Raw genomic sequence first — 14,399 nt, forward strand, 5'->3', positions numbered from 1 at the left:
ATCCACCTGCCTCTGCCTCCCAAGTGCTAGGATTAAAGGTGTGCTCCACCACTGCCTGGCTTTGATCAGATATTAATATGTGTCTATTTTCCTATAAGAGTACCAATGATTGGCCCAACTTGAGACCCATGTATATGAGAGAGCTAACCCATGACACTATTAATGAAACTCTGCTATGCTTGCAGACAGGAACCTAGCATAGCTGTCTCCTGAGAGACAGTTCATCCAGCAGTAGATAGAGGCCGATGAACAGATCCATAGCCAAACATCAGGTGGAGCTCAGGGACCCTTGTAGAAGCGTGGAGGATACAACTGAATAAGCTGGAGAGGTCAAGGACGTCACAAAAAGACCCAGAGTCAATTCACCTGGTACTATGGGGGCTCACAGAACCTGAACCACCAACCAAAGAGCACGCAAGAGCTGGACCTAGGCCCCTACACACTTGCAGCTAATGTGCAGCTTGGTCTTCACGTGAATCTCCTAACAAGTGGATCGGGAGCTGTCTTGGTCTCTGTTCTCTGTCACTCGATCCCCTTTCCCTTATACTGACTGCCTGGTTGGCCCTGAGTGGGAGGGGATATACCTAGTCCTGCTGGGACTAGATGACCCAGGGTGGTATGGTACCCAAGGGGGACTTTCCCTTCTCTGAGAAGGGGAGGGGGCAATGGGGAGAGGGCTTTATAAAGGTAGGACTGGAAGGAAAAGAGGGGGAGGGCTGTACTCTGGATAAAAGTAAATTTAAAAAAATTATTGAAACCAAGAGATTTATTTTATATTTATTTTATGTCATGTGTATGAATGTTTTGCCTGGATGGGTGGATAAATGTGCACTATGTGAATGCTTGTCGAAGGGCATCAGATCCCCTGGAACAGAAGTTATGAATGGGTGTGAGCTGCCACTTGCGTGCTGGAAACTAAACCTAGGTCTTCTGCAAGAGTAAGCTCTTACTGGCCAATCAGTTCAAAGCTGAGCCAGCTGTGTTTGTGAGTAGGTCTGTCGTCACCACCTCCATAACCCCAATGCTCCAGATGCATGTTTTATACCCTGATACTCAGACTTGTGTAACGTTGTTTCTACTGAATCAATCACAGCGGTAGAACTGGGGGTGCAGTTCAGCGGCAGAGTTTACCTCCTATGCATAACACCATAGGTTCAAGGCCCAGCACTGGAAAAAGCTTGGAGATTTAGTTCAATGGTAAAGTGTTTGCCTAGCCAAGCATTAGGCCCTGGGTTTAGTTCCCTGCAACTAAAAAAAAAAAAAAATTGTTAAAATGTCAGCTATCTGGGCATGGTGGTTCGCCAGTAGTTTCTGAGTTTGAGAAACTAAGGCAGGGGGATTCCTTCAGCTCTGTCTCACAAAACAAAAACAGCAATAACAGTAACAAAAACCCCAACCATGTTGTAAGGGTCACAGGTTAACAACCACTTCTTTGTGACAAGACTTACTAGTTGCTGAGTGGTTATAACCCAGTTTCTAAGTACTCTACATCTATCATCTCATTCCTCAACAACCTTGAAGTAGGCACCATCACTACTCCAATTTAACATAAAGAATTAAAGGACAGAAAAATAAGTATCTTCCTCAAGAAACACATCCAAGAGCAAGTTTCCAATCTCCACAGCCTGACTGCAGCGCCAGCTAGGAGCTGCAGGGTCACACTTCCATGGCAGGAGCTTGCTACTCTGCATTCACCAGCACCTTTACCAAGTTCCTCCCAGCAGAGGTTCCCACTAAATGAGGGGTAGCCACAGGCCTGTATCTACCTATTCAACAGTCCAGGGACTGGGACAGTCTGGGAACAGAACACAAAGAGAATCCTGCTTCTCAGCACTGGTCCTTTTAAATGGTGCCCGTCCCTCCTTTGTGCTATACCAAAACAAAAGGTGAGGGATCAAACTCTGAGCTTTAAACTGTTTAAACAGTGGGAAGCCAGATCAGTGGCTCATTCACACATAGAAAGCTCAACACTTGTCATTCTTATCCTGTGCTTTTCTCTTTTACTTTAACCCTTGAAGAAGAAAAACAAAACAAAATAAACAAACAAACCCAATGAGGATGGGGCCAGGGAAAGAGGGCTCAATAGCTAAGTGTCTGTGCTACAGGTCTGATGACCTGCGTTCAGCTGATCCTCAGAACCCATGGTGGAAGGAGTCAGACTCCTGGAAGCTGTTCTCAGACATCAACATGCTCAACATGGCATGGGCACCCACATTCTCTCTTTAGGGGTAGAGGGTCAAGTACAGAGTAAGGAGAAAGAATGTAGCTATAACCCAAAGGCTGCAGAACACTATGCAGACAGACTAAGGCCTCACCTGGATGTGCCAGCGGCCTGGTGTTGGTGATCTGGCGTGCCTTCATTGCCTGCTGCTGCTTCTCCAGAGCAGCTAGCATGTCCCCTAGGTCCAGCTGCACAGGGGTTTTAGTCTTTTTTCCAGCTGCTTTTGATAGAGCTTCCTAAAAGATGGTTAAACAAAGATTCATTTTTTGTGACTGCAATTCCATTTGGTACTCCAATCTATCCCACAAAGGCCAGCAGACAATTACTTATACCTGCAACTTTTTTTGCTCCATACTTATTTCTGAGTATTCCTGTGCTGTAGCAAGGGCTGCAGCTAACGCTTTTTTCTTCTGACTCTTGGCTCGCTTAGGAACTGAGGTGGTGATGGGAATCGGAGTCTGAACTATATTGATGGGTGAGTTCTCAGGTAAGTCATCCAACTAGGAAATGGGAGAAACATCATGGAAGTCAAACCATCAGAAAAGACAATGCAGACTGAGTCAGGCTCTGCAGGAAAAAAGTAGACTCAGAGGACTTGGGGTCCTAAGGAACAGGGTAAGTGGGAGGACCATTCTAGAAGAGGAGACAAAGGGACAAAAGCCGAATGTAGCAGGTGATCCTTGTCTAGAAGTTTCCATATAGAACGCATGTTGTCTAACAGTACTCAAGGTTTTCTCACCTAATAATAGAATTGCAGACTTCCCCAAAACTACTTTGGTTTAGAAAAAGAAACATTAAGGCTCAAAAGATACAAGAGTCTGTTGCCAAGACTGAAACATGGGTTCTCTTGATGGAGAGAGTCAACTCCTGCAACTTGTCCTCTGTCTTCCTCAGGCACTCTGTGCACCCACCCATATACATATACAACTGCGGTGAGAATTTAACATGCTGTCCCAACAAACCATGTCACCCTATATCCTTTATACCAACCTCAAGACTTCTTTCCACATAGCCCAAGTTGAAAAGGTATTCTATTTTTCTTATAATTTTGAAAAGAGTTACTTACTACTTTTGAAGAAAGTTTCTGTTGAATATTCTCATCTTTAGAATTTCCATTCTCACTTAGTTCTTGAAACCCATCTTCATCCTGAAATAGTTTCACTCTGTCAGTGAAAATGTTCAGTGCTAACCCTACAAAGGGATGTGTGAGGGTGTGTGCATGCCTTCATGCCTGTGTGGGGTGCGTGGGGTACATGGTGTGTGTGTGGGGGTGCATGTATGAACATGTGTGTGTGCGCGCTCATACACATGTACACACATATGTTTGCTGGGGATCAAACCCAGGGCCTCACGTAGGCTAAGGTTACCACTTTATCAATGAGCAACCTCCCTGGCATAGAAACTCCCTATACCATTACTAAGGTAACCAACCATTCTATCAATGAGCAACCTCCCTGGCATAGCAACTCCCTATACCGTCACATGACGGTTCGGAAAGGAAGGATGATAATGTATCTTTGTATCCTACTTCTGAGCTATCTTAAAATCACCCTTTAAAAGGACATTTTATTTTTCCCATGCTAAGCCTATTTTTTATTCAAGCATGAAGTCATGTCCACATCTACCCATCCTTTAGATTTCTGTAACCACTTTTTCATTTTTATACTAATTCTATCCTAAGTAACTGCAAAAAATTCAAATGGATTTTATCACATTCAGATAATTTGGAGAAGATTTTAAACACTTGAGTAGTCATGTCATATTTAAATTTATTCCATTCCCTATTATATACAATCTTAAGAATAATGTTTAAAATGTTTTTATTCAAATTAACTTCTTAGTCAATATCCTTCTGATTGAATGGAAACAATCATACAAGTGGCCTATAATTAAATTGTTATATTTATATTTAAACTATTTTTCTGAGACTAAAATTAACTTTTGTTGAAAGAAAGAATGAAAGTAACATTCTATCAATCACAAAAGTGTTCAACTTGCATAAAATCCATAAGTAGTATAAACAAAGAGCAGTCAGTCCAGGATGGTGGCGCTCTGCCCAAGCTCATACCTGAGAACAGAGAAGACTGCGTCTGACAGTCCTGAGAGGTGGGGCGGCTTGGGAAAGTGCTAGAAGCCTGAGGAGCTGACTCCATTGCTCAGAACCTAAGTGACAGCAGCTGCAGTGGCAGGCATGGAGATCCCAGTGCTGTGAAGTGAGAAAGGCAGAGCCACGAGGCTCACCAACCAGCCTGCCTCACTTTATCACAGACCTCTGGGCCAATGAGGGACCTTTTGTCCAAAAAATCAAGATGGATGGTGTCTGAGGGGCAAGACCCAAGGTTGTCCTCTGGCTTCTACATGCAAATAAACAGGAACCACAATAAACAAAGAAATATGGTCTTGAGAGCTGGCAGGCTGACCAGTTCAGTTATGTCCAAGGCCCAGCTCCAGGGCTCCGAGTGGCTACCCTATAATCTACTCGAGCTCATGAAAGGGTTGGTCCGAGAGATCCAAAGCTGTAGGACCTCCAGGACACAGGGCAACAACAGGAGATCTGAGAGGAGTCTAGGTGAGGATCCAGTATTGATAGTGTAGCAGAAGCCAGAGGCTTCTACCTGGACCAATGACTGCAATGAACAAGTAAAGCAGTGTACAAAAGGGTGCACTGCATGACACTGGGACACACAACACTCCCATGACAAGATGCGATTTTTCCTATCTTATTTTATTTTCGGGGGGGGGGTTAGGGGGAGTTGCAAAGGCAGAGGGTAAATACGAAGGGACAGGGAGATGAGTGGGATTAGAGTACATGACGTGAAACTTACAAAGAACCAATGAAAAGTTAAACAATGAGTTAGTGTATCATATCACTTATAATCTAACAGGGTAACCTGTTAACACAATCACATACCAAATTCATTTCTTAATGAAGTTTTTTTTTTAAGAATTATTTTTATTTATTTACTGTATATGAGTACACTGTCACTGTTTCCAGACACACCAGAAGAGGGCATCAGATCCCATTACAGATGGTTGTGGGCCACCGTATGGTTGCTGGGATTTGAACTCAGGACCTCTGGAAGAGCAGCCAGTGCTCTTAACCGCTGAGCTATCTCTCCAGCCCCATAAAGATTACTTAAGGATAGTTTATAAATAAAATTTGAAAAATTACCTCAAAATATAAAGACTCGGAATTTGGGTCACTTCTGTGAGACTGAGTAGAGTTTAAGTGCTTATTGTCTTGTCTCTTTTGCAAATTCTGTCTTCTTTCTGAGGAAGTACTGTGCCCTCTGCATCTGAATCCAACCTGAGAAAGAAAGTATCATTTTCCAGTACCTGCTGCACTGAAACACAGCGGACGTGCAGAGAAGCACACGGGACTCTCACAAGGTGCATAACTTACCTTAGTGCTAAAGCACTGACTGACCAGACAGATGTGTGGCCTTTCTTCCCCCAGAAGATGAAGCTTTTTACCAGCTTTACTCTCAAGAGCCAGAGCCTGACAAGCCTAAGGCCCTGCAGGGGATGACAGTCCCCTAGGGGCTACGTCCACCATGCGCAGAGTACTCTCAGCTGGCCATGAGGTGCGCACGGCTGGCAAATCTAATCACCTGGAAACATCTCCAGGGAACCACAGTGAAAAGATTACACTAACAAGGAGAGGTAGGAGGAACAAAAACTCAAGGTTATCCTTGGCCAGCCTGGGTGAAAAAGCATCTCAAGAGAAAATTGTTCAGTAAGAACCTTGCCTTCGCCGGGCGTGGTGGGGCACGCCTTTAATCCCAGCACTCGGGAGGCAGAGGCAGGCGGATTTCTGAGTTCGAGGCCAGCCTGGTCTACAGAGTGAGTTCCAGGACAGCCAGGGCTACACAGAGAAACCCTGTCTCGAAAAACCAAAAAAAAAAAAAAAAAACCTTCCCTCAAGGAAATGGGTAGAAGAAGAAAGGTGGCAGAGCCTATAACCCCAACACTAGAACAAGAGAGGCAGGACATGCAGTCAGAGCCAACCCGGGCTACAATCTCAAGACTGGCGGGTAGTAGCTGAAATACAATGCAAGGGCCTCACTCAGAAATTAAATATAAACCCACCCAACATGCACACTTGCTCAAAAGGAAGAGGAGGAGGAGGAGTAATGCTACTGTCCTGTTACAGGAACTGTTTGCGTCTCCCCCACATCCTTGTGTTGAAATCCTAAGTCTTGGGAGACGGACTCTGGGAAGTGATGGGGTCAAGAGAGCGGAGCATCATGGAAGGGATTTATGAGCTATAAAAGGGATGCAAAGAACTCTCATCCGCTCTTCTACTTAAGGGCAACATTGAAAATAAGAACCAAGAAGCAGGCCTTTGGCAGACAACTCTTCACCAGCCAGCTGACCTTCCTGTACCCCGACCCTGGCATACTACACCTTTCTGCCCACAAGCACCAAGTCTATAGCACTTTTTTATGGTAGCCAACAGATTGAGACATTTACTAATAAGTCTGAAAAATATTTCACTGTCGGAGGGTAAAGAAAAAGCACGTGTTCTAATGACTTCGAGATATGTTTGGTCTCTTAAGAACGGATGTTAGCTAACATCAAACACCCCTCAGAAGGAACAATGAGACGTGAGAAGCCCCTCTCCATCAACATCTACCTCACAATCCTACCAGTAAACGGAATGAGGCAGTCAGAGACAAATCAAGCACATAAGCTTCTGAAACCACACATACAAAGGCCTACACCTGGCCTATTTTCACGCCTGCTGCTGTGAACCAACTAGTATATATACTGATATATATACTGATATATATATATATATATATATATATATATATATATATATATACTGATATATATATATATATATATATATATATATATACTGATGGTACTGGAAATACTTAACAGTTTATCTGTAAAAGCAAATGCAATTTAATTGTTCCAAGTGGAGGAAAAGAGGATCAGGCCTGCCAGGCGTGGTGACTCATATGTTTAATCCTGGCTCTCAGGAGGCAGAGGCAGACAGATCTCCTGAGTTCAAAGCCAGCCTGGTCTACAAAGTGAGTTCATGCCAGTCAAGGCTACACAGAAAGACCCAACCACCAAGAGAGAGGGGGTGGGGACAGGAAGAGAGAGGGAGAAGGAAAAGTAACTTAAACCTTAAATTTTCAGAACTAACAGTTTCAGCAAGGCTCCTGAGGAGCAAAATTTCCAACAGTCTCTGAGCAAACCAATAATCTCCTAACAGAGTGCTTCCGCCAGTTCTTCTAAGCAAGTTTGTTGCTGAAAAGGCACATGTGCCAGACACAGTAGTATTCTTAGAATTCAAGAAGCAGAGGCAGGATCACCAAGTTCAAAGAGATAACCTGGTCTACCTAGGTAGTTCCAAGCTAGCCACAGCCACAGGGCAGGACTCTGCTTTGAAATAAAGAAGCACAAAGAAGTAAAGACTAAAACAGAAGGACAGAGTCGGGGGCAGGGGGTGAGGGAAGAATGAAATCAAGACTCGATGGTGACACACTTGTAAGCCCAGTTCTGGGAGACTGAGGAAGGAGACTACAGGTCGAGGCCTGACTAGACTATGCCCTGAGTCCTGACCTCAAAATAAATCAAGGTAAAAAGAAACAGATCAAGCATCAGAGTAAGCAAAGGCATGAGACAAGTCATAGGAAAGGAGACAGAAGTAACTCAGAAACACAAAGATGCCCAACTATATTAATAGCTTTGTGAAAATCTAACTATCATGGTAACAGTTCTAGATACTGTCTCCCTCAAGTTGTTCTGTTCAGAATCTGATTCCTGGAGGATTTGGCACTACTAAGAGGTATGGACCTTCCAAGAGGTGGGGCCTGGGGCTATAAAGTACTTGCCAGTCTTGCAGGAGGACCTGAGTTTGATTATCAGAATCTACTGTTAAAAGCCAGGTGTGGTGGAATGCACTTCTAACCCCACTGCAGGACGGCAGAGCCAGGAGGACATCTGGGGCATGCTGCCCAGCCAGGCCGGACTGGCAAGATCCAAGCTGAATGTGATCCCTCCGTCTCCTTTCTGTATGTGGTTTCCTTTCACTTTTTGTATTTTTAAGTGATTAGCCTGTGTGTAACACATGCACACATTTGTGTGTATAGACGCATGTGTCTCTGTGCACACACAGAGGTCAAAAGGTCACCGTGTGTCCTCATCTGTCATGCTCAGCTTTATATAGGGTCTCTCAGCGAACCAAGAGCTAGGATGGTGGCCAGCAAGCTGAAGCAATTCTCTTGTCTCTGCCCCCCAAGTCAGGGTTATAGGAATACACGTCCATGACTAATATTTTACTAACATAGGTGCTGGGGACCTACAAGTCCTCCTGCCGGCACAGCAAGCGCTATTACCCCCTCAGCCAACTCTCTAGTCCCACAATCAGTGAGCACAAGTACTTGCTGCTTTAAGACATAGACGACCAGGTGCTACCAGTCATCAAAATTAAGTCTCTTATAAAAATATCTCGGGCTGGTGAGATGGCTCAGTGGGTAAGAGCACCTGACTGCTCTTCCGAAGGTCCAGAGTTCAAATCCCAGCAACCACATGGTGGCTCACAACCATCCGTAATGAGATCTGACTCCCTCTTCTGGTGTGTCTGAAGACAGCTACAGTGCACTTACATATATTAATAAATAAATAAATCTTTTAAAAAAAATAAAAAAATAAAAAAATCTCGAAACACTGTACTATAAAAAGTAGCACAAGGATAGATGAAACCATCTAGGAGGTAAAGGTGCTTGCCGTGAGGCCTGGCTGGCCTGTGCTTGACCCCTGGGATCCTCAGGAGGTGCAAGGAGAGCTTCCAAAGTTATTTGCTGAACTATACACATCCTCACACGTACGCACACACACACACAAAGAACTAGTATAAATAAAGAGAGGTCACTATTTCCTGCAGGGTTTACCTTCTAAAAGCCTTTAAAGCCTAGAAAACAATTAGAAATTGCGAAAGGGCCACAGTCTGGTTTGGCTTAAAAAGGAGTTGGTATTTGGGGAAAAAATCAAATATATACTTAACAAAAATCTCAGGGACAAGGAAACACCAGTAATAGATAGACGATACACTCTTGCAATCTGCCTCTATTGCTTTAAGAATGAAGGAGGAAAACACAAACAACAGATCTGCCAGGTAGAGTGGCACATGGCGCCAGCACCTGGGAGACTAAGGCAGGAAGGTCAGAGGTTCAGAGCAGCTCTGGTTGCAGAGCAAGTGCCAGCCTAGCCTCAGCTCTAGAGCAAGACCCTCCTCCAAACAAACAACATATACTTGGTGCTTGGCTTCTTTTTTCCACCAATTATCAGGCAGAGATAAAGCACTTAAAATATTTTTCACCACTGAGCAGTGGTGGCGCATGCCTTTAATTCCAGCATTTGGGAGGCAGAGGCAGGCGGATTTCTGATTTCGAGGCCAGCCTGGTCTATAAAGTGAGTTCCAGGACAGCAGGGCTACACAGAAAAACCCTGTCTCGGAAAAAAGAAAACAAAAAACAAAAAACAAAAAAAAAAACAAAAAACAAAAAACAAAAAAAAAAAGAAAAGGAAAAAAAATGGTTTTCACCTCAGGGTTACAAAATGAACAAACAACAAAACTAGGGCCAGGATGCCGACCAGGAACTTGGCAAGGCAAGTAGTTTCAATTCCAACAGAAAAAGTCGGTAAACACTTTGCGCATTTTGTTTAATCTTTATCATCAAATAAAGCTAAAGCCAAATTGCCTCATAAGCCTGAAACAAAAATGGCCTGACTGTGTAGGAATCACAGGGAAGGAAGGACCATTCCTCCTGTTTCCGTGAGGCCTAAGGGGTCTGTCAAGGGACTGTCTGAAGTGTTAGTCTCAGGGAGGCCAAGATCAGCAGGAGCAGTAAACAGACCCATTTATCCTGCTCTGATTTTTGGTCCATTCATACATAGTTATTTGACAGCCCTAATTCCTTAACTAGATATAAAGAATCCAGGAAGTCTATCTAAAATGAAAAAGAGAAATAATGACTAATAAACAACTCCCTGATTTGACAGCCAAACAACACACGAAAATACAGTCTCTGTAAATGCATAGCTGTGCACAGTCCACGCTGCATAACTGACAGGCAACTGCCCAGTCTGGCCACACTGTGGCACCAAGTAACCATCAATGTGACAATGGCACTAGTGTGCAAGAGCGTTAATAAGCCACATCAAAATATGCATGGTTGAAGAGATGGTTCAACAGGCAAAGGTGTTTGCTAGCCAGCCTGGTGACCAGAGACTGACCCTTACCCTACAAGCTGTCCAGACCTTACAGCCACTGTGCATTTAGAACCTAAAGACCAGACTGCAGTCCTTAAGCTCAGCCCCTCACTCTATTTTGGTTTGTTTGTTTGTTTGTTTGTTTGTTTTTTGAAACAGGGTTTCTCTGTGTAGCCCTGAATTGACAGCCCTAATTCCTTAACTAGACTTTGCTTTGTATACCAGGGTGCCCTCAAAGTAACAGAGCTCTGCTGCCTCTGCCTCCCGAGTGCTGGAATTAAAGGCATACACCACCATTGCCTAGCTCAAACAGCCATTCTTAAGAAAAGAGTGTCTAGGTTTTGATATGGAAGGAAACAGACACTGCAAGTGACAGGTAGGTGGGCTTTCCTTTTCTAAAGGTCATGACATACTCACCCAGACACAGAGTAGAAACACGGTACCATTTACATCCACATTCTCACCACCTCCACTCAACACACGACCAGTCATTATGCCCTACTTGCTAAGGCATTTAAAGTTAGATATGGGAGCTCCCTGTGTATGTGTGTGATATACATGCAGGTGTTCATGTGTGCGCATGTGCATGAGTGCACACCTTCATGTTCTCAGATGAAGCCTCAGGTGCCCTTTCTTAGAAAACAACCACGTTTGTTTCTTTAAGACAGGCTCTTCCATGGCCTGGGGCCTGCCAACTATGCAATCATGTGTGTGTCCCTTCCACTGTATCTTGCCACACTATTTTTTTGAGACACCACCTCTCTCAATTGAGCCTAGAGCTCACCAATTCAGCTAACGTGGTTGCCTCCCCAGTTCTGCGGCTACTGATGCACACCGTGTAGTAGTGCATGAGAGTATTCTAAGTTCTGCGGCTACTGATGCACACCGTGTAGTAGTGCATGAGAGTATTTTAAGTTCTGCGGCTACTGATACACACCGTGTAGTAGTGCATGAGAGTATTCTAAGCTCTGCGGCTACTGATGCACACCGTGTAGTAGTGCATGAGAGTATTTTAAGTTCTGTGGCTACTGATGCACACCGTGTAGTAGTGCATGAGAGTATTTTAAGTTCTGTGGCTACTGATGCACACCGTGTAGTAGTGCATGAGAGTATTCTAAGCTCTGCGGCTACTGATGCACACCGTGTAGTAGTGCATGAGAGTATTTTAAGTTCTGTGGCTACTGATGCACACCGTGTAGTAGTGCATGAGAGTATTTTAAGTTCTGTGGCTACTGATGCACACCGTGTAGTAGTGCATGAGAGTATTTTAAGTTCTGCGGCTACTGATGCACACCGTGTAGTAGTGCATGAGAGTATTTTAAGTTCTGCGGCTACTGATGCGCACCGTGTAGTAGTGCATGAGAGTATTTTAAGTTCTGCGGCTACTGATGCGCACCGTGTAGTAGTGCATGAGAGTATTTTAAGTTCTGCGGCTACTGATGCACACCGTGTAGTAGTGCATGAGAGTATTCTAAGTTCTGCGGCTATTGATGCGCACCGTGTAAGAGTGCATGAGAGTATTTTAAGTTCTGCGGCTACTGATGCACACCGTGTAAGAGTGCATGAGAGTATTTTAAGTTCTGTAGCTACTGATGTGCACCGTGTAGTAGTGCATGAGAGTATTTTAAGTTCTGCTGCTACTGATACACACCGTGTAGTAGTGCATGAGAGTATTTTAAGTTCTGTGGCTGCTGATGCGCACCGTGTAGTAGTGCATGAGAGTATTTTAAGTTCTGCGGCTACTGATGCACACCGTGTAGTAGTGCATGAGAGTATTTTAAGTTCTGCGGCTACTGATGCGCACCGTGTAGTAGTGCATGAGAGTATCTAAGGAGGGGCTGGGATCACTCAGATCCTCATGCCTGTCTGTAGCCCACAGGAGCCCACATTAGATAACCTTTTGCATCTTTAAAACTTAAGGATACTGCGAGTTTTTCGTAATTGCTATACCATACCGTGATTCCTAAATGCTACACCATTATTATGATAAAGTTAATTTATCCATCTCACACCTAATCAAATTTCCAATATCATTTAAAGTACCTGTAAATTATTTCTTTGTTCAGTTTGCCTTCCACCTCTAGAAAATGCTTGGTTCTTTTCCATCCAAGGTCTTTTCTGAGTTGCCTGGCAAGTTACTTTGGGCCAGTTTACACCACCTGTATCAAATATGTAAAGATATTAAAGATAAGATTTGCTGATAAAGGAAGCCAAAATCTAAACAGATGAATCACTACAGATATGGAATTTTTCTGTACACTTAAAACGGCATGTGCACTCTTAGTAACACAAATGGCATCCTACATTTTCTCAATGGGTTTCGGAAAACTATATATATTTTTCAATTAACTTGAATCACTGGAGACTTACAGTTTTTGTTATAACACTATTTAGCTCCACATTTAAAGGAAAACTTGAATGGACAAAGAATAAACTATATACAAAAAGAAAAAGAAACACTGCAAAAAAAATAGTACCTGAACAGCCCGATGACTCCAAACGCTAAAGAACACAAAACAGAGAGGATGGTTACTTTCTAGTTAAGAATCAATATGACATACTTCATAATTCAACCTGTGTTAAATATATTATTACTCAGAATGAGTGCTTTATATTTTCAAGAATCGTAAAGTACTATGATTACTAAGAATTGCTCAAAAAAAAAAAAAAAAAAAAAAAAAAAAGAATGCTTCCACTTCAGCAAAGGACAAAAGTACCAACAGCAGGACTGACAAAAGCAAACAAACACAAACTAGAAACACTGAGGTAGCGCACGTTCATGGTCCCAGAGGCAGGGTCGCGCAGAGCCCCTGGCGCAGACTGGTTGTTGTGCTTGGGACTGCAGTAGCCGCTGTCGCTGTCGATGTCAGCTTCACTGGCGCCCTGCTCACTGGAGGACTCTACAGCAGGGTGGGACGCTCTTCTCCTCCTGCCTTTGGCTTTCCAGAGCATTGTGGCTGTGCTCTCCGAGAGAGACTTATTAGCGATGTCTGATGGGAAATCTACAAGGCAAGGCAAGTGGAAAATTCTCCATGATGGCCAAGTTTTTTACATTGTTAAATTATAATTAAAATGACAGAGTTTGTAAATGGAGAAATATGTGACTCTTTGAAAAAAATCACTTAAAAATGTTCCTAATAACTTGTAACAGTGTCGTTATAAAAATAAATCCTTGTATCATAATACTAAAATCATCAGTCATTTAAGAGAGAACATGGCCAACCTAGCACAGCCACCACAGGTGCCCAACAGTCTCCCACGCTTCCCTCACCACTAACTGTGTTCAGTTTTCACTCACTTTTCCTTGTGGAGTTTCCGTGGAGTTTCCTATTTCTAAAACAGCAATCATGTACTTTTGCAGCCTTTGGCTGTATCACTAAAATGTCAGTTATATCTTCTTATTCCCAGCCCCCTGCACATTAGTTTTAGCCTTCGGCTGTATGGAGCTAATTAATAAATGCCACTGTAGAACAGACCACTTTTGCATGGATACACCAATGCATTTATCCTTTTATTTCCACTCACATTGCGCTTTGGTTGTTTTGCTATTAAAAGCAACCCTATTGGCTGGACATGGTGGCATATGATTTTAATCCCAGTACTTAGGAGGCAGAGACAGGAAGATCTTTGAGTTCAAGCTCAGCCTGATCTGCAGAGCTTAGTTACAGGCCAGTTAGTGCTACACTGAGTGACTATCTCAAAAGAAACACACAACCCACTGTTAATTGGAGGCAGGGGGCATAATAATCAAAATGTGTGCATGAAACTGTCAAAAAAAGAATTCAATGAAAACTAACTCCCGACTATAAATGTGTTCACTTGGAAGTTTCTGTGAGGCAAATATGAATGGGTCTTATAGGACACACAGATTCAAATTTGGTAATGCTAAATCAATAGTGAAGGTGGTTAAAACAACCTACATTCCAACAGTAGTAAGTAAGTATGC

The 14,399-nt window shown here is 43.4% G+C and overlaps 1 protein-coding gene across 3 annotated transcripts in view; it reads right to left on the reverse strand.

Moving 5' to 3' along the window:
* Secisbp2l (SECIS binding protein 2-like) overlaps nucleotides 1–14,399 on the reverse strand; it is a 45,885-nt gene that overhangs the window by 17,893 nt on the left and 13,593 nt on the right. For 2 of the 3 annotated variants that reach the window (NM_177608.3, XM_006500156.4), the window contains 7 exons: nucleotides 13,229–13,455; nucleotides 12,931–12,955; nucleotides 12,497–12,612; nucleotides 5,394–5,528; nucleotides 3,288–3,368; nucleotides 2,554–2,721; nucleotides 2,316–2,457 (listed from right to left, as the gene is read on the reverse strand). In NM_177608.3, the coding sequence (NP_808276.2) occupies nucleotides 2,316–2,457; nucleotides 2,554–2,721; nucleotides 3,288–3,368; nucleotides 5,394–5,528; nucleotides 12,497–12,612; nucleotides 12,931–12,955; nucleotides 13,229–13,455 (894 nt within the window). Of the gene's footprint in view, nucleotides 1–2,315; nucleotides 2,458–2,553; nucleotides 2,722–3,287; nucleotides 3,369–5,393; nucleotides 5,529–12,496; nucleotides 12,613–12,930; nucleotides 13,109–13,228; nucleotides 13,456–14,399 lie in introns of those variants that run through there. The other variant, NM_001369056.1, reaches the window with a different exon arrangement.

This window comes from Mus musculus, chromosome 2, assembly GCF_000001635.26.
Source record: "Mus musculus strain C57BL/6J chromosome 2, GRCm38.p6 C57BL/6J".
Taxonomy (NCBI): domain Eukaryota; kingdom Metazoa; phylum Chordata; class Mammalia; order Rodentia; family Muridae; genus Mus; species Mus musculus.